The sequence below is a fragment of the Typopeltis vanoorti genome, chromosome 17, assembly GCF_054136105.1.
Source record: "Typopeltis vanoorti isolate ZY-2024b chromosome 17, IOZ_Tvanoo_1.0, whole genome shotgun sequence".
Classification (NCBI taxonomy): Eukaryota; Metazoa; Arthropoda; class Arachnida; order Uropygi; family Thelyphonidae; genus Typopeltis; species Typopeltis vanoorti.
Genome location: NC_143565.1, coordinates 110,880,193 through 110,901,381, shown reverse-complemented (window position 1 = coordinate 110,901,381; position 21,189 = coordinate 110,880,193). Strand labels below are relative to the sequence as shown.

The 21,189-nt window shown below is 37.1% G+C and overlaps 1 protein-coding gene across 1 annotated transcript in view; it reads right to left on the bottom strand.

The window, feature by feature from the left end:
- LOC150097776 (dynein regulatory complex protein 1-like) overlaps positions 1–21,189 on the bottom strand; it is a 303,397-nt gene that overhangs the window by 87,864 nt on the left and 194,344 nt on the right. Inside the window, exons 11-12 of the mRNA XM_090406989.1 lie at positions 16,111–16,257; positions 1,359–1,462 (exon numbers count right to left, since the gene is read on the bottom strand). Of these exons, the coding sequence (XP_090263115.1) occupies positions 1,359–1,462; positions 16,111–16,257 (251 nt within the window). The remainder of the gene's footprint in view (positions 1–1,358; positions 1,463–16,110; positions 16,258–21,189) is intronic.

The window sequence follows — 21,189 nt, the reverse complement described above, 5'->3', positions numbered from 1 at the left end:
AGATGAGGCCTTGATTCCTGTTTAAATATCATACAATAAAATCATTGAGAATCCATTCTTTTAGGCTTACACGGTGATCCAAATACATTTTGGAAAATTATGGAGACAACTACCATGTTTGAGTAAAACTTTAGTTTAATATAAACCAAAATTCACATTCAACATTTTGAACCTTTATATCAAGGTCATCTTCTGGAGCATATATACTACATACAGAGAAACAAGCTGCACTACAATCTACATGGTTTGTTAAAGTTACTGACCAACTGTTACAACAATTATTGGCCTGACCTCTGGTGAAAAAAAAAAAAAAAAAAAACCTTACTACATCAATGCTAGAGTCCTATTATTAATATTATCTATTAGTTGTAAAATTACATTGGGAGCAACAACAAGTCTATATATATATATTAACACCATGATTATACATATAAATTCCAACCAGTTGGTATGGAATGGTTTCCAATACTATCTGAAGGTTGCCTAAAATCCTGAAGTATGCTGGATACTAAATATTAAATATAGTAAATATCATTCAGCCTATCAAATATTTAGTATCCAGCATACTTCAGGACTCTATGCAACCTTCAGATAGTATTGGAAACCATTCCATACCAACTGGTTGGGATTTATATGTATAATCAGAGTGGATACGTTAACCACTCGGCCAACCAGGCTGGCATGTATTATCATGACAAAAAATAATAAATATGATGACCATGAAGATGGTCATCATATTTATTATTTGCTCTACTTGCTAATGCAATAGAAATCAATGGCAGGTATGACTTACTCTTTAAGAAATTAAGTCATTATGAAAAACTTGTTATACCTCAAAAAAAATAAAAATAATAATAGTACATAAATATTTTTTTTCCTTCATTCAAATTCATAATGTATTATCATGACAAAAAAATAATAAATATAATGAGTATGAAAATGCACAGTAAAATTAAGAGAACCTTGTAGATTTCTGAACTATTACAGATAAAGAGTATAACAAATTCTTTATATATAAATAATACTCTTACCTTAGACTTTTCTAAATAAAGAAAAAGTCTAAGGTCTGTCCCTTCAATCAGGTGTTAAAAACAGTTTAGAATTAAATGTAAGTAGTGAATATAATAACCAACTTTCTGTCCACAACAGATTCTTTATTGAAAAATGTGAAGTGAAAAACTGATAAGGAAATAGAGAAATAGAAGAGCTTTAAAATAAAAAAATTAAAAAAAAAGAAAGCTAAGAAACTCCTACTTCACTATACTATCTAAACAAATTCAACTTACACTTTATGTCAAATACAAAATAAAATTTAAAAAAAAACTTATAAAATAAATGAAAATGAGATTACCACTAACCTGGAGTTAATGATTCAAAAGTATGATGAACTAACTGCAATGCAGAAGATTCTCTTCTTGTTGTAGAATCAAAACTATCCTCATCTTGATCACTAAATGAAGGGCTGAAAATATTCAAAGTACAATCTGATATGATAAATATTCAAGATTATGAAATGATCAGACATGTTGATGACATGTTTGATCAAGACAGTATTAGTATTATAGTGATGCTTTAATAATCCAGCCTTCAAATAACTAGCCCTCAGTTAACTGTTCCCTGGATGAGTTATCATATCAATAAATTCCAGGAATAGTATTATACAATGTATATTTGATAAACTAGGCTTTCATTTAAATTCAGTAAACTGATTTCTCAGCATGACTAGATAATTGTGAGATGGCTATATTTACATGTTCCATAGATTCATAAGACTGATTGCAGGAGGAAAGACTCCCTAAAGAACATACCTTTCCTGCCTTGTCACATTCAACAATGGTGCACTGAACACAAATACAAGAAATGTATTCAACTCATTCATTCCTATCTGTGTAGAAAATATATTTTTCATCCCATACTCACATGATCCTTGTCTATCTGACAGGCTTCTTACATTAACATATGCCTCAATTATATTACTGCTTCTCTTATTTGCCAAGCTCTGCAAAACACACTCTTGCAGATTGCCCTCATATTCCACAGTCCTGAGGAAGTCTTAGTCTCTTGCTATCACCTCCTTATACCCAAACACTGATAAGTGCATTATTATGATAGCAACTTTCTGAGTAACTTTCACAACTTTTGCAATAAATTCCCTGAACTTCAACTATCACTCTCAGATCTCTGCCTCTTCCACATACCAGAATGAAGTTTCACAATGTATCTGGCAGTGTGAATGGCAGTGATGAAATGTATAGGCAAATTAGCCTAGCAAATAAAAAAAAAGTGTGATCATTATGAGTGATTTTAATGATGGCAACATAGACTGGAATGAAGTGGTGGCATCCAAAACATAAGGAATGAACTTCTTTTGAGACTTTGAGGGAGAACTACCTTATAGAAGTAGGTAAGAGAAGGCATGCAGGGATCAACAGTCTCAGATTAGATCATCTCATCAGAGGATGTTATTATAAATGAGGTGTTGAATTGCCCTTTGGTTGGTGAAAGAGATCATAAATTGATCACATGGGTGGCAGTTAGCCATATGAGGACACTTTTAAGGAAAGAATATATATGGAACTACAAGCTGGTGATTATGAAAAGCTCAGGAGACAACCTGCAGCTGTAGAATGGAATGAGGAGTTGGATAGAAAGGAGATTAATGTTTGTTTGGGATGCTATTCAAGAACTATCTAGCAGAAGCAATGTAGGTGTGAAATGGATGAATGAAGAAATTAAGCGCAACTAAAAGAAGAAGACATTATGGAGGCAGCATGAAATGAGTGGTACATATCATACACTGATTATTACCATACACTAATTAAAAACACTATTTTTAGCACAGCTCAAATCTACCACTACGCTCACTAGCGACCTCTCTTTTAGTTCCATGAACAGAGTGCATAGCATTGATGTTCTCAATGGTAATTAAAAATATTGGTATTAGTTAATGAAGCCAAAAAAATAAAATAAAAATAATGATCTCAGGAATTTTTTTTTTTTTTAATATGTGGCTAGTAGAAGAAAGAATGAATATGGAAGAATAATATTGGTTGGTGAAAATGATAGAATGATAACTACTGAAACTTTGGAGAAGTCTTTATCCAGTGGACAGATGTGACAGACCAATAAGAATTAATGCTAGGCACTCTGTTCATGAAACTAAAAGAGGGGTTGCTAGTGTCGCGAGTGAATGTAGTGGTAGATTTAAGCTGTTACAAAAATGTTTTTAATTAGTGTATAGTGTAGCTTTTTATTGCAAATTGTGCTGCATTTTTTCAGTTTGGATACAAGTGTCCTTCAGTGGTGTTGTTGGTGAAATTTTTTGTTGTTTATATTGTGTTTTGCAACTTGTTTGTTTGTACTGTTTCAGTTTCTGAAGATGGCTTCCATAAAGAAACATCTCAGCAGCATGGAAGGTTTTTGTATGAAAGTCTGGCTCTACCTTAATTTTTTGCAGTGGATGTGTTGCAAAAACTGCTCTGTTGTATGCACCAAAAAATGTGAAAGATTTGTGGACTGTTTGGGCAAATTAGAAGAAGGAAAGCATTAACATATGTGAAAAGTGTCTGAATAGATTAGAGCAATTAGAAATGGGGACCATAGTAGAAGAGCTTAGGCAAGAGATAGTGAAAATGAAAAATGAAATGAAACATCTGGAAGAGGTTATTAAACAGCTAAAGGAGAGATTGGTTGATGATAATAAGAAGGAAGAAGTTAATATTGTGAAGGAAGAGTCAAAGGATAGTCTTATATCAGTGTATGGGGACTCAATCATTAGAGGTGTCATTACTAATCAAGTGCACAAATCATGCTTTCCTGGCAGAACAATGAAGCAAATAATTGATGTGTTGCAGAAAAGGAAATACCAGGCATCAAAATTACTGGTAGTCGTGGGCACAAATGACTTAGTTGGGGAGAAAAAGAATGTTGTTAGAAACTTGAGGAAGTTGTTGCAGCAGGTAAAAAGGAATATGTTGTTTGGAAAGTTGTAGGTGTGTTGTCCAGATATGATAACATGGAGAAGGAGAACAGAGATAATGAATAGTAAGATGGCTGAGTTGTGTGAGGCAAAGGGGGGGGGGTTCAATTTATAAATCTGTAGAATGAATTTGAAGGGAAGTTGAATAGTATAAAGCTGATGGATTACATTTCAATGGGTTTGGTGTTGGGCATTTAGAAAGTCTATTGTTGTCTGAGAAGGCACAGAGTGATTAATGTAGCAAAGGTCAGAGTGTACCTATGAAGAAGGATAGCACAAATCAACAGATTGTATGGCAGGAGGAAGATGGTTATGAAATTGAAGATGTAATTTCAGTTGCACAAGATGATGGAATGCATAAAGGTGAGAATGAGACAGGAATGGAAATCAGAGTCAGGATCAGGGAAACGGGAATGGTCAGACCAAAGAGATGTGTGGTATAGCAGCTAGAATAGAGAATGTTAGTGCTGGTAGAATGGCCTCAAACACATAGGGATTGTTATGTTTATACACAAATGTAAAGAGTATTTGAAACAAGAGAGCTCAGTTTGTTGCATTGATTGAGACAGTATGTCCAAAGATAATTGGAATAAGTGAAACATGGTTGTCTGAGGAGGATGTGATGTCAGGAATAGAATTGGCAGTATATATAATTTTCTGGAAGGATAAAAATGTGAAGAGAGGAGGAGGGAGTGCTGTTAATGATAAAAGAGGAATTGTGTCTGCAAAGTGTGAAAGTTGATAGTGCATGCACAGATTTTGAATCTGTGTGGTGTGAAGTTGAAATAAACAGGTTAGTATATCTGATAGGATGCCGTTATAGACAAGGGAATGAGGAGAATACTGACTGTGAAATGTTTAAGCAAATTACTTTTGCATGTAAAAAGAAGGTGATCCTAATGGTAGACTTTAATTACAGGAATATACAGGGTGTTCGGGATAAATTTGACAGTTTCGTAAGGAAAAAGAAAATCTTCTTTGTATCTATTAAATTTAATGAATTGACAAAAAAACATTACAGGCAGAGTTAATTACAATACTATCAACAAGATTTACTCAAAATAACCACCATTAGCATCGATCACAGCTTCAATTCTGCTTCGGAACCTCGAACAAGCTGATGCTACAGTCTCCCTGGGAAGGGCCGCAAAAACTGTTTTAATTTTATCCATTAACTGGGCTTTTGTATTACTGGAAGTGCGATTGGTGTCTTTTTCAACTGCGCCCCATACAAAATAATCCATGGGGTTAAGGTCTGGGGAGTTTGGAGGCCAAACATTTGGACTGGTGAAGTCGTAGAAATTTTCAGACAACCATTTTTGACTTTTCCCAGAGGTGTGGCAAGGGGCCGAATCCTGCTGCCATACATATGGCCTACCATTGGCTACCCTTGTTATCCAGGGCTTGACTACAGTTAGCAACTCCACGAACAAAGCCCGAATTCCAATGCCAGGGTTCTTCAACACCTGTTCCTGCAGATTTGCGAGGAATTCTGCTGTACGAACGCAATCAGATCGTCTGCTAGGGATCTTTCTTCTTGCTACATCCTCGTAGTCACCATTGCAAGTCTCTAGTTCATGCCTGATTGTTTTTACTGTATTCAGGGAGCATTGGGCAGCAGTCGTAATATCCTTATTTTGATGGCGGGCACGAATCATCATGATACAAGTTATTCTCTTCCATGATTCAGGTGGGTTCCAGCTATCCATCCTTTCTGACATCTTGTATATGAATGAAGAAGGGTCCAAACTTTTAAATGAAGAGAAGTGTGTGTTAATACATGTAACTTACGGAAAAATATAATTAATTATAAATATGTCAAATTTATCCCGAACACCCTGTAGAATGGAAGGAAGAGATGCGGAAATGTATGGGAACAAGGAAAGTGAGTTTATGGAATTTCTGAGAGATAAGTATCTTAAGCAGAATGTGACTGAAGTGACTAGAAGCTTTAATGTTTTGGATTTGGTGATAACATCACAAGATGTAGTGTTAATGAAGTGTTGACACTGCTGCCAGTTGGTGGGAGTGATCATGAGGTACTTGTTTGGGAAAAAGAAAAAAAGGATGAAAAAAAGATGAAAAAGAAAAGGAAATATAAAGCAGGTGATTATAGGAAGCTCTGTAGTCAGTTAGCATCAATACATTGGATAGATGAGCTGAGCAAAAAAGATGTTGACAAGGCATAAAAATTCACAAGGCAGTATTTGACAAAAGCATTGTATGACTGCACCAAGGATTAAGCAAGTAAATAGAGTTTGAATGAAATGGATGAATAATGAAATCAATCAAGGAAAAGAAAATGTTAAGGAAGCAGTACAAGACTGCAGTTGGTGGTCATCAGATCCATGAAGAGTATAAAGTTCCAGCTAGAAAGGTGACGAGCATGGTAAAGAAAGAAAAGGTGCAGCACGAGAGGAGATTGGCTTGTCAGGCCAAGGTTAACTTGAGGGAATTTTTCTGCTACATGACAAGCAAGAGGAGGAATAATTATGGCAGATTAACATTGGTGGATAGTCGTGGCATCAGAATAACATCAGACTAACACTATAACAAAGGATATAGTGGAATTACTGAACAAGCACTTTATCAGTGTATATCATACTGGTACAAGTGAGGCCATGCAATATATAGAAGAGAGACAAGTATTAGGAGAATTGGAAGTGAAAGCAACAGAGGTGTATCAGATGTTGGTTGGGTTAGACGTGAATAAGGCTGTGGGAATGGATGACATATCACCACGTATTCTTAAGGAACGTGCACCACAGTTGGTTATACCCTTAACCTGGTTATTTAATGAAAGTCTTGCAGTGGGTATGGTTCCTAAGGAATGGAAAGAAGGCAAAATAGTATCACTCCACAAGCATGATTCTAAGACAGAAGTCTCCAACTATAGGCCAGTCTGTATAACTGCATAACTGGTAATTAATTTACGGAATTAACAACGCATATAAAGTAAATTAATTAAAGATAACTTTAATGAATCACTTCTATATTTCGGCAATGTCACATTGCCATCTTCGGGAACATAAAGATATGGTATGTGCACTAAGGAACTAACAAAGCAAATGAGGAAGAAAGTCAGAACTAATTTTGTTCCTAAAGTCCTAATGGTGCCCTCTTGCAGGCTAATTTGGTAGTCTTGGCAGTTGGGCTGAAGTTCTCATAATGAAAGTCTCCCAAATTTGGGGCAGTTTCATGCACCCAAATTTGTTGAGGTTAGGAACGTTTTTTAGAGCTGCTGAAGATTCTTTGAATAATCTTTCGTATTTATACTTGCTGTGATGGATTATTTTTGTCTTCTTCCAACGAATTTTATGGTGGGTATCTAAGGCATGGTCTGCCAACCCAGAGCGGCTGTACTGGTGAAACCGGATGTAGTCTTGGTGTTCTGAAATCCTGATATTTGTTGTTCTGCCTGTTTGGCCAAAGTAGGACAATTTGCAGCTGCAAGGGACCTGGTATACACCAGGTAGGTCTAGGGGAAGTGGTTGGTCTTTGGTAGAGCGGATAAGGGATGCCAACTTTTTATATGGTCTGTAACAGGAAGTAAGGTCATATTTTTTGAGGATATTACTTATTTTTTCAGAGGTGCCCTGGATGTAGGGGATAGTGATAGACTTGGTGTAGTCTTTATTGTGGAGGGGGGGAGGGGGGTTGTGGTTTACAGGTTTTAGTATTTTTTGGATTTTTTGGGGGCTGTAGCCATTGGCTAAGAAAGTGTTGAGGATGTGGTTTAGTTCCATAGTTAGGGCCTTGTCATCTGAGCAGATTAATTTTGCCCTGTTATATAGTGTTTGTATCACCCCATATTGTTGTGAGGGGGGGGGGGGGATTGCTGGTGAATGTATCTGCCAGTGTGGGTGGGTTTTCTGTAAACAGAGAAAACCAAAGATTCATCAAGCTGGCAGGTGATTAAAGTGTCTAGGAAGGGGAGGGTGTTGTTTTCCTCTTTTTCTAAGGTGAACTGGACTCTGGGATGTTGGTTGTTTAAGTGTGTTAGGAAGGAGTGGAGTGTGTCTGAGCCATGTGGCCAAACAGCAAACACATCATCCACATAACGAAGCCAAATAGTGGGTTTTTGTGGGGCGGAGTTTAAGGCTTTCTCTTCAAATGTCTCCATAAAGAAATTGGCCAAGGGTGGGGAAAGTGGTGAACCCATGGCTGTCCCCTCTATCTGTTTGTAGAACTTTCCTTGCCAAACGAAATAGCCTGAGTTCATTGTGAACTGAAATAGGGCTGAGATATCGGGAGGAAACTTGGCTTGGATGAGCTCAAGGGTTTCTTTGAGTGGGACATTAGTGAATAGGGAGGAGACATCAAAACTGACCATTATGTCAGTGTGTTGGAGTGTGAGGTTTTCTATACTGGCTTTAAAGTGGGCCGAGTTTTTTATGTGAGATGGTGTGTTGCCAGTGTAGTGTGTGAGTGTTTTGGCTAAATGTTTGGCTAATTTATATGTGGGGGAATCAATGCCATCCACTATGGGACGTAATGGCACATTTTGTTTATGTATTTTTGGGAGTCCATATAATCGAGGGGGTCTAGAGTTATAAGGTTTAAGTTTGTTGGTGACTTCCACAGGCCAAGAAGTGACTTTCTTAAGGAGTCTGTGGATAGTTCTAATCTGAGAGCTGGTCGGATTATATTCAATGGGGAGGTAAGTAGTACGGTCTCGTATTAAAGAATTTAGCTTACCTTTGTAGTCTTTTTGATTGAGTACCACAGTGGCGCTTCCCTTATCAGCTTTGGTGATTACTATTTTTTTGTTGTTTTTTAATTCTTGTAGGGCTGTATATTCGTTTTTGGATAAGTTGGATTTTGGAGGTTTCGCTTTAGTGAGAACACCGACTACATCAATCAAAAAGACTACAAAGGTAAGCTAAATTCTTTAATACGAGACCGTACTATTTACCTCCCCATTGAATATAATCCGACCAGCTCTCAGATTAGAACTATCCACAGACTCCTTAAGAAAGTCACTTCTTGGCCTGTGGAAGTTACCAACAAACTTAAACCTTATAACTCTAGACCCCCCCCGATTATATGGACTCCCAAAAATACATAAACAAAATGTGCCATTACGTCCCATAGTGGATGGCATTGATTCCCCCACATATAAATTAGCCAAACATTTAGCCAAAACGCTCACACACTACACTACTGGCAACACACCATCACACATAAAAAACTCAGCCCACTTTAAAGCCAGTATAGAAAACCTCACACTCCAACACACTGACATAATGGTCAGTTTTGACGTCTCCTCCCTATTCACTAATGTCCCACTCAAGGAAACCCTTGAGCTCATCCAAGCCAAGTTTCCTCCCGATATCTCAGCCCTATTTCAGTTCACAATGAACTCAGGCTATTTCGTTTGGCAAGGAAAGTTCTACAAACAGATAGAGGGGACAGCCATGGGTTCACCACTTTCTCCACCCTTGGCCAATTTCTTTATGGAGACATTTGAAGAGAAAGCCTTAAACTCCGCCCCACAAAAACCCACTATTTGGCTTCGTTATGTGGATGATGTGTTTGCTATTTAGCCAGATGGCTCAGACACACTCCACTCCTTCCTAACACACTTAAACAACCAACATCCCAGAGTCCAGTTCACCTTGGAAAAAGAGGAAAACAACACCCTCCCCTTCCTAGACACTTTAATCACCTGCCAGCTTGATGGATCTTTGGTTTTCTCTGTTTACAGAAAACCCACCCACACTGGCAGATACATTCACCAGCAATCCCCCCCCTCACAACAATATGGGGTGATAAAAACACTATATAACAGGGCAAAATTAATCTGCTCAGATGACAAGGCCCTGACTATGGAACTAAACCACATCCTCAACACTTTCTTAGCCAATGGCTACAGCCCCAAAAAAATCCAAAAAATACTAAAACCTGTAAACCACAACCCCCCTCCCCCCCCTCCACAATAAAGACTACACCAAGTCTATCACTATCCCCTACATCCAGGGCACCTCTGAAAAAATAAGTAATATCCTCAAAAAATATGACCTTACTTCCTGTTACAGACCATATAAAAAGTTGGCATCCCTTATCCGCTCTACCAAAGACCAACCACTTCCCCTAGACCTACCTGGTGTATACCAGGTCCCTTGCAGCTGCAAATTGTCCTACTTTGGCCAAACAGGCAGAACCACAAATATCAGGATTTCAGAACACCAAGACTACATCTGGTTTCACCAGTACAGCCGCTCTGGGCTGGCAGACCACGCCTTAGATACCCACCATAAAATTCGTTGGAAGAAGACAAAAATAATCCATTGCAGCAAGTATAAATACGAAAGATTATTCAAAGAATCTTCAGCAGCTCTAAAAAACATTCCTAACCTCAACAAATTTGGGTGCATGAAACTGCCCCAAATTTGGGAGACTTTCATTATGAGAACTTCAGCCCAACTGCCAAGACTACCAAATTAGCCCGCAAGAGGGCACCATTAGGACTTTAGGAACAAAATTAGTTCTGACTTTCTTCCTCATTTGCTTTGTTAGTTCCTTAGTGCACATACCATATCTTTATGTTCCCGAAGATGGCAATGTGACATTGCCGAAATATAGAAGTGATTCATTAAAGTTATCTTTAATTAATTTACTTTATATGAGTTGTTAATTCCATAAATTAATTACCAGTTATGTCTAACCAACGTATAAGTCTTACTACTAGAATGTATAACTGCAGTTGTGGTCAAGGTATTGGAGAGATTGGTAAAAAATAGAATACAGAATTGGGTTGATGGACATAGCATTCTTTGCAGAAGCGTTTGATAGATTACCACATGATAAATTGGTGTACAAGCTGCAGTGGATAGGAATAAACAGAATATTGGTTAGATGGATCAGAGACTGGCTCTCTGAATGATACCAGCAGGTTGTGTATGATGGAGCAGTCTCAAAAAAGGAGGGTAACCAGTAGTGTGGTCCAGGGTTCTGTTTGTGGGTCCCTGATGTTTAACTTGTTTATAAACAATATATCATGTGGACTGACTGGGAATCTTCAGTTGTTTGCTGATGATGCAAAGTTGGGAAGAATTATAAGTAGCACTGCTGATGTTAATTCTCTTCAGGAAGATTTGAAGAAATGTGGATTGTAGAGTTTGGTGGATAGGAGGAAGAGAGGTGATATGATAGAGACATTTAAGTTAGTGAGAGGATTTTACCAGATTAATCCAGAGGGATTATAAAAAGAGTATGTGAGAGGGGAAGAACCAGAGGTCATCCTGGAAGTTATGTAAAAGTGATGTAAAGAGGAGTGCGAGGAGTAGATTTTTTACATGGAGAATTGTCAGTGAATGGAAGGCATTACCAGAATGTGTTGTTAATGCAAGTAGTGTTAAGGATTTTAAGATTCTATATGTTGTCAGTTGAATGAACCTCCCATGATGAGTCTGCCGACTCCATGGAGGGTGTAATAATAATAAAAGAGAAACCGGATGGATGAGATTCTGGATCTGAAAACAAATTTCAGTAAAAATTTTAAATTCAACACATATATATGTACTTTTTATGATAAGGAAGAAATTGACAACCAGAAACAAAGAAGCAGTCAAACAATGCTTTGATCAGACTATATTTAAATTAATATTTTGTCACCTTTTCCTACAGTGATGAGGATACTCTGATGAAGATAGAGAGAGAGAGAGATAAGAAAATAAGGCAGTATGAAGGTTTGGAATGCAGAGACTTTGGAAATATACAGACTGTTTATTTAGAGAGAACAAGGAAGCATAAACTGCAGAAGTTTCAAGACAAGAGGAAGATTTGAGAGTTTATTTACAGAGTTCAGGGAAAGAGGGGAAGAAAATGAGAAGTTGCCTTTTGTAAATTGTATAAGAATATGGTGAATAAGCAGACAAGAAGTCAATATTTAAACATAGAAATAATAATAATAATATTATTATTAGGGCAATTCCAGGGAGTCATTAGACTCATCGAGGGAGGCCCCAAATCATATTCATCACAACTATTTGACATTCATACAGTATCTATCATACCTCGCCTTAAACTCATTAACTGTCACAGCATCCACCACAGACTCTGGCAGCCCATTCCACTCATTCACCACTCTAAAAGTAAAGAACCCAGCTCTAACACCTTTACTAACCACACTTTTGCCCAGTTTCCATAGATGTCCCCTAGTCCTTCCACAACCAGTCCTGTGCTCAAAAATATCTTCTGAATTAATTTTATAGAAACCCTTCAGTAATTTGAATGTCTCAATCATATCTCCTCTCCTCCGCTTATCAACCAATTTTTGCAATCCACAAATCCTCAACCTGTTGTCATAAGGTTCATTCCACAGATCTGCTATCATCTTGTTCACTTGCCTCTGGATCCTCTCAACCTCCTCCCCATCAAGACGAAACCTAGGTGACCAAATCTGGACACAGCAGTCGAGATGGGGTCTTATCAAGGCTCGATACAGAGGAACAATAACCTGCTTGTCTCTGCTTGTCAACGTATTCTTAAGCAACCAAGTGATTTGATGAGCTGATTTGGCCACTTTTGCAATGTGTCCCCTAAACTTCAACTCCTTATCCACCAACACTCCTAAATCTCGTGCCTCATCAATTTCGTGGAGTACAGTTCCACCAATGTAGTAAACTGCTGCTAATCTTTTCACCCCAAAATGTATAACCTTACATTTTGCCAAATTAAATTGACATCCATTCTCCTTAGCCCAGTCCTCCAATCTATCCAAATCATCTTGCAAAATTTTGACATCATCTGCATTCACTATTGCCCTATCCAACTTTGCATCATCCGCAAACAAATGAACTGTTCCTCTCAGATCCTTTCCTATATCATTAATGAACAAATTAAACACAGTGGTCCAAGAACAGATCCTTGTGGCACACCACTAGTCACAGGCCGTCTTGTGGACACTACTGAATAAATCACTCTCTGATGTCTCTCTGTCAACCACCCTACTATCCATCTCACCAACCCCATATCCATCCCCATATGCTGCAATTTACTCATTAGAATTCCATGTGGTATCCTGTCAAAGGCCTTAGCAAGGTCCAGTAGAATCACTGCAAAACCCATTATCCTTATCCAGTTCAGCCGTCACTGTATTATAATACATGAGCAAGTTACTGAGGCATGACCTATCCTTCACAAAACAATGCTTTCCCCGATACAGTATCCCATTTTCATCTATCCAATCTTGAATTTTCCTCTTGACTATTTTCTCCACGATCTTGACAACAATTCCTGATATGCTGATCGGCCGGTAATTTTCAACAGCAGCCTTGGAACCACCTTTATGCAGCGGAACTATTTTCCCCCCTTTCCATCCCCTTGGGACTGACCCAGACTCGAGGCTCAAATTAAACAAAATGGTCAAGGGTACTGACAATTCTTTAGCTGCTTCACGTACGACACGAGCTGGCATACCATCCAATCCCACAGATGTATTGACATTGAGGTTCTGTAATAGACTAGTTACCTCTACTTCATTCATTACAATTCCAGTATAAGCTGTTGGTTCTTCAATTCCTGCAATGTCACCACCTGGATGATATACTCTTGCAAAGTGCTTGCTCGGTAATTCCACTATATCGACTGATTCGGTTACCTCCCTACCCTCAGTATTTTTTAAGATCATTCTGCCATGAACATTTTTCCTTTTACTTGCAACATATTGAAAAAACTGTTTGGGATTCTCTTTAGCCTGCGTGGCCAATTTTCTTTCGTAATCCACTTTTGCTTTTCTTACCACCCTTGTTACCATCTTGGCCTGAGCTTTATACTGTTCCTGTGCCTGCTGGTCACTTTTTTCCTTAAATTCCCTCCACAATTGTTTCTTTTTTTGCAGCTCAAGCTTAATAGTGTTATTCATCCATTTAACCCCTACTTGATTTATTATTTGGACTCTTGGTATACAGTCAACCATTGCCTCAATATATAAGTGTATGTGTGCTTTCATAAGTTTTGAATGAGTTGAACCTAGACTAAAATGAGTTGAACCCAGCATAAAAATATTTGTGGGAATTAGAATTATTATCTTTCCCGCAATGTATTTACTGACTTCATGGAAGTGTCCATAAATGCCAGCCTAGTTAGCCGAGTGATTAACATATCCACTCTCCTGCCAAAAGGCCACAGGTTCGAATCCTGCTGTGGGCATGGATGTTCATGATTGTCTGTGAAAATACTAGTGGTGGGCAGTAGACAGAGTTGGTGTAGATGATGATTATTATTATTATTTTGGGCAACTCCAAGGAGTCAACAGACTCATCGAGGAGGCCCTAACATCATGTCAAGAACAACTACTCTATATTCACACAGTATCTATCATACCTCGCCTTGAACTCATTCACAGTCATAGCACCCACAACAGACTCTGGCAGCTTATTCCACTCATTTACCACTCTCCAAGTAAAAAACCTAGCTCTAACACCCTTGTTAACCACATTCTTGCCCAACTTCCATGTATGGCCCTTAGTCCTCCCACCATCAGTCCTATTCTCAAAAATATCTTCTGGATTGATCTTATAGAAACTCTTCAGTAATTTGAATGTCTCAATTATATCACCCCTTTTCTGCCTATCAACCAATTTTTGCAACCCACAAATCTTCAATCTGTTCTCATAAGGTTCATTCCACAGACCTGCCACAATCTTGGTCATTCATCTCTGGATCCTCTCCACCTCCTCCCCATAAAGAAGAAATCCTGGTGCAAATATCTGGACACAGTAGTCCAGATGGGGTCTTATCAGGGCTCGATATAGCGGAACAATAACTTGTTTGTCTCTGCTGGTTAAAGTATTTTTCAGTAACCAAGTGATTTGATGAGCTGATTTAGCCACTTTTGCAATGTGCCCCCTAAACTTCACCTCTCTATCCACCAACATTCCCAAATCCCTGGCCTCATCAATCTCCTAGAGCAAGGTTCCACCAATGCAATATACTGCTGCTATTCTTTTCACCCCAAAGTGCATAACCTTACACTTTGCCACATTAAACTGACATCCATTTCACTAGCCCAGTCCTCCAAACTATCCAAATCATCCTGCAAAATTGTGCCATCCTGTGCACTCACAATTACTCTACCCAACTTTGCATCATCAGCAAACAAGTGAACACTTCCTCTCAGATCCTTTGCTATATCGTTAATGAACAAATTGAAAAGTAGTGGTCCAAGAACAAAACCCTGCGGCACACCACTAGTCACAAGCCATCTTTTGGATGCCATTCCTGAATAAACCACTCTCTGGTATCTCTCCATCAACCACCCTCCTATCCATCTCCATCTGCTCAGTTTACTGAATAGAGTTCCATGTGGTATCTTGTCAAAGGCCTTGGCAAGATTCAGTAGCATCACCGTAAACCCATTACCCTTATCCAGTTCAGCTGTCACTGTGTTATAAAACGTGAGCAAGTTACTGAGGCATGATCTATCCTTCACAAAACTATGTTGCCCCCCCCCCCCATACAGTATCCCATTTTCATCTATCCAATCCTGTATTCTTCTCTTGACTAGTTTTCTCCAAGACCTTGACAATGATTCCTGATATGCTAATTGGTCAGTAATTTACAACAGCAGTCTTGCAGTGGAACTATTTTCCCCTCTTTCCCCCCCCCCCTCGGGTCTAACCCAGACCCGAGACTCAGATTAAACAAAATGGTCAAGGGTACTGACAATTCTTTAGCCGCTTCACGTACAACACGAGCTGGTATACCATGCAATCCCACAGATATATTGACATTGAGATTTTGCAATAGACTACTCACCTCCACCTCATTCACCACAATTCCTGTATAATCTATTGGTTCATTCATTTCTGCAATGTCACCACCTGGATGATATACTCTTGCAAAGTGCTCGCTCAGTAATTCAACTATATCAACTGATTCGGTTACCTCCCTACCATCGGCATGGTGGTAGGGAGATAACCGAATAGGTAATCATGATGATGGTAGTTGTGATTCATTTTGGTTGGTGGATGGTGGTGGAGACAGAGAGTTGTAAAGTAGGTGCCCTCCCTCGATGAGTCTTTGGATTCTCTCTGGAGTTGTCACGTAATAATAATAATAATAATAACAATAATAATGAAAATCAATGGCATTAAAAACATTCAAAAGACCAGATTTTAACTTACAGACTAGCAGGTTCCCACGGATGTCCTAAAATCTCCTCAAATATAATTTTGTCCATATCCAGTACTTTTTTTACCACTTCTCTGACTTCATCTTCTTTTAACCTCCAAACAGAATTATATTTTTTTGTACCAATCAAATGAAACTGACTGAAAAAAAAAGAAAAAAAGTTAAATTTCTTTTCTAATGGCATTAAGAAACTGCCATGTTAAATTTTAAGACTTTAACACATATACAAAGACATAGGTGTTTATTCATTTTTACACATTTTCATTTCATTATAACTTTAAAACAAAATGGAAATTTTATCAGTACTAAGTTTCTCTGAAATTACCAGTGAGGTGAAAAGAGACCCAATTTGGGTCTCTTTTTACCAGTCAATCGATACTTCTTAAACACTGTTCCACTTCAAGTTTCTTTTCCCTAAATCTCTTTTCTGGTCTCTCCACTTTTTTTTCTATGGTCTTCCTTTGGCTCTTTTCCTCAATTTTATCCCATACATTCTTCTTCTTCTCTGGTATTCTTTCTAAATTAATTCTTGGTGCATATCCAAATCACCTCACTCTAAGTAGGAGTTTGCAAGCATTACTTAAACACTTTCTAGTCATATTTCTGATTCTGTCTTTGTTTTTACAATTTCTCTCAGGACTTTCATTTCCATAACATTACTTGAATTCTGTTTATGTCTCTTTTTATTAGTCTTCATGTCTCCATTGCATAAAGCAAAATTAGTAGAAAGAAGCTTCTGTTAATCAAAGCTTACACTTCAATGGGACCTCAAAGTCCAGAAGTAGACAATTTGACAGTGTTAAAAAAAATAATAAATAAATAAATAAAATCTCTCCTAGTGAAATCCTCCTTGATGTATTCCGATTCAAATTTCCATCACTAGAAAACACACTTACCACATATTCGAAGTTTTTGTTACTTTTCAAGACTTGCCCATTAAGTCTAATACCATTAACTTGTACATATCCTCTATGATATAAACTCATGTTGTCACTCTTTTTACTATTAATAGGTAACCCATAGTTCTCATACTCTTACATCTGTCCAGTTTTTTCTCTGGAGTTCTTCTTCTGAATGTGTCCAATTCACCACATCATCTGCAAACGCAGCAGTTTCTCTTTTCTAGTTGTTAGCTGTACCTAGAACAGTATTCATCACTACAATGAACAGCAACAGAGTTAAGATGCTTCCTTGTTGCTGTCTGTTGTTTAGTATAAATCACTCAAAATTAACAAATTTAGTCTTACACAGCTCTTACATTTCACACATATTCGTGATCATAACTATTTCTTCTTTTCTTATTCCAAACTTTTCCAGATTTTGCTTATTGAACCCAAAGGTTTTTTCCAATGTCTCTCCATTATTCCCCTTTCTTAAACTCAAACTACTCTATTTGTAGATTTAGGGACTCAAAAACACACGTGTTGAACAGATTATTTTATTAATTACAAATAAAATAAAACTTGACGTTTCAACCTCTATATCGAGGTCATCATCGGAAGAATACAACTGTATACAGAACCAAGCTACATGCTCATGCTTTCTATACCAGTAAACTAAATCTAAGTAGTTAATAAATCTTTTTTCTAGCCTGACCTCTAGTGATAGAAAAGAAAAACAAAAATAAAGAAATAAAGAAATAAAATAATTTATAAAAAAAAAAAAAAAAAAACCATATATATATATATATATATATATATATATATATGTAGAAAGTATTTTACCTTGGGTATAATAAATGTTAAGAATACCAAGCAATTTTTTAAACCTGGTTTTACTCCATTTCCCAAGTAAGCAAACAGACAAATAAGTCAAGTTTGCGCCTGCAAGTGATGCAAGTCTAGCTGATCCTACAGGTAGTGCAAGACCAAGGCAACTCGTGGTAAAGGTGGCATGAGCTCTGATCACTAATCTTTATATTTACCCTTAATGCCAAAACACATCTCCAAGAAGGAGATGCATGATGTTTTGTATTAAAGGCAAGAGGCCTAAATTCTTGGTATTTCTAGCCTAGCTCCCACTGATGAGACCTCAATAAAGGTCGAAACCGGTCTGGGTAGTGGCCTCTTGCCTTTAATACAAAACATCATGCATCTCCTTCTTGGAGATGTGTTTTGGCATTAAGGGTAAATATAAAGATTAGTGATCAGAGCTCATGCCACCTTTACCACGAGTTGCCTTGGTCTTGCACTACCTGTAGGATCAGCTAGACTTGCATCACTTGCAGGCGCAAACTTGACTTATTTGTCTGTTTGCTTACTTGGGAAATGGAGTAAAACCAGGTTTAAAAAATTGCTTGGTATTCTTAACATATATATATATATTAAAAAAAAATTATAAATATATATATTATAAATAGATAAATGCAACTACAATAAACTGTTAGAGTCCTCATGTATTAATATTCTGGACAGTTACAAAATGATTTCTTTCAGTTGCTATTGAATGTTCTAAACACTTCACCAGGTTGTCTTCTTGTAGTGGGAATTTTTCTAATGCTAGTTTAGGATGTTATACAGGTTGTAGATGGGTCCTCCACATTCTTGAAATGGTGAGGCCATCATTCTTGTTGAGATTTGGGTTGCGTTTGAGCATTTCACACGACTCTTTAAATTTTCTCTCAAACCAGGTTTTGGTGTGGTGTAGGGACTTGGTATTTTTCCAGTCAATTCTATGGTATGTTTGGAGTGCATGGTCAGAAAGGCTTGTTTTACCGAAGTGGAGGTATTTAATGTGTTGTTTGTGTTCGTCTTGTCTGATTGGGATAGTTCGCCCTGTTTCCCCTATGTATGGTATGTTACATGTGCAGTGTATTTTGTATACCCCTGGGTGTGCTAGGAGTGGAAGAGGATCTTTAGAGGAACTGAGTAGGTGTCTTAGCTTGTTTGGGGGTTTAAAGGTGGTTTTAATGTTGTATTTGCGAAGTGTTCTGTCTATTTTTTCAGAAATGCCTCTAACATAAGGAATGGCAATAGCATTCTTGAAATCTTTTTTGTTCTTACTGGTATCTTTATGGAGGATCTTGTGTATAGTTTTTTTATTGTATCCATTTTTGATAAATGTTTGGTTGATGATTTTGTATTCTTGGTTTAGAGCCTGTTCATTCGAACAAATAGTTAAGGCTCTGTGTTTAAGGGTGCTTATGACACCTAATTTTTGTGTTGGGTGGTGGTAAGAATTTTTGTGTATGTATTGGCCTGTGTGTGTAGGTTTGCGGCCTCACCATTTCAAGAATGTGGAGGACCCATCTACAACCTGTAGATGGGTTCTCCACATCCTAAACTAGCATTAGAAAAATTCCCACTACAAGAAGACAACCTGGTGACCTGGTGAAGTGTTTAGAACATTCAATAACAACTGAAAGAAATCATTTTGTAACTATCCAGAATATTAATACATGAGGACTCTAACAGTTTATTGTAGTTGCATTTATCTATTTATAATATATATATTTATAATTTTTTTTTTTTTTTTTTTATAATTTTATTTCTTTATTTCTTTATTTTTGTTTTTCTTTTCTATCACTAGAGGTCAGGCTAGAAAAAAGATTTATTAACTACGTAGATTTAGTTTACTGGTATAGAAAGCATGAGCATGTAGCTTGGTTCTGTATACAGTTGTATTCTTCCGATGATGACCTCGATATAGAGGTTGAAACGTCAAGTTTTATTTTATTTGTAATTAATAAAATAATCTGTTCAACACGTGTGTTTTTGAGTCCCTAAATCTACAAATATGAGTGCTGATCACCGTGTAACCCTAAAAGAAAGAATCAAACTACTCTTCATTTAAATCTTCCTCTATTTTCATAGTAATGCTTCCCAGGATAAATAATACCAAGAGAAAAAAATATAACTAATACAATTACTAAATACAGTACAATACAATAACATACAATTACCAAATACAATTAATAAATAATGAAAGACTGTATGCAAACCTATGGTACATTTGTACTGTGAGTAGACTAAAGGTTAATTTTACTTTTATTTTTATCAGTTTTATATTTTTTTCTGTTTTTATTTATTTTTTACATGATCCAGAAACTCTGCACTAGAGACCAACTGTGAAACTTTTTCAAACCACTTCATGCCTCCAATAAGCAGGGAAATGGTCTCACACTGAGTGATGAATTTAACTAACACCTAAAGCCAATCACAAATATGCATGTCCATGAAGGGATTTGAAGTTGCAATCTGTTAGTTGGAGAGGAGCAGATACACTTACTACTCAGCAAACAAGATTAGCAACCAGACCAGATCGTTAAGAATCTCCTAAGGATCAATTTCATCCTTTTGCATATCATGGAGTGCATAAAGTTCCTAGTGTCTCCACTTTAGCTTACTTTGGATAGACTAGTAGATAAGTTAACATCTGCATTGAAGAAAATAAAATTTACATCTATGATCATTTATATGGCAAGTCAGGAAAGGCAGGCTATGTTCCATTAAGAAAACATCTATATTACAAAGGAGATGCTATAGTTTTGAGAGAACAGTTTTAGAAACAGCATTGGCTAAGAAGCACTCAAACAACTTCAACAAGTATGTATTAATTACCTAAGATTTGAAAGGGAGTCATTCTGAGACCAAATAGCCTGACTTCTCCAAATTAACTCTATGGTTATCTGGATCCTAGAAGGCACTATGTTAAGATTAGCATTATGAGCATTAGTTGCTCATTTAGAGAAACTTGTGCCATAGAGTAACTATTAATTATTTACACATAAACACAAGGATGAGTAATACTATTTATGAAGGTGGTCTGAAAAGTTCTCCACCTCGACCATAGATGACAACATTATTAGCACGATTTTTTTTTCTAAGTTGGTACATCTGTCATAATCATCCATGTGAAATTGCAAGTCATTCTATCAAGTAGTTTGTTTTATACAGCTGTCTGAAACAAAAGTGTTGTCTGTATCCCTTGAAATGAATAAAATTGAGTATCGTGCGGTAATAAAATTCTTTCTATAAAAGGTTTAATGCCAAAAGAAATTCATTTGAAGTTCATAAAAGTTTATGGGCACTCTTCTCCTTAATTTCGGCAATTAAGAAATGGACTGCCGAGTT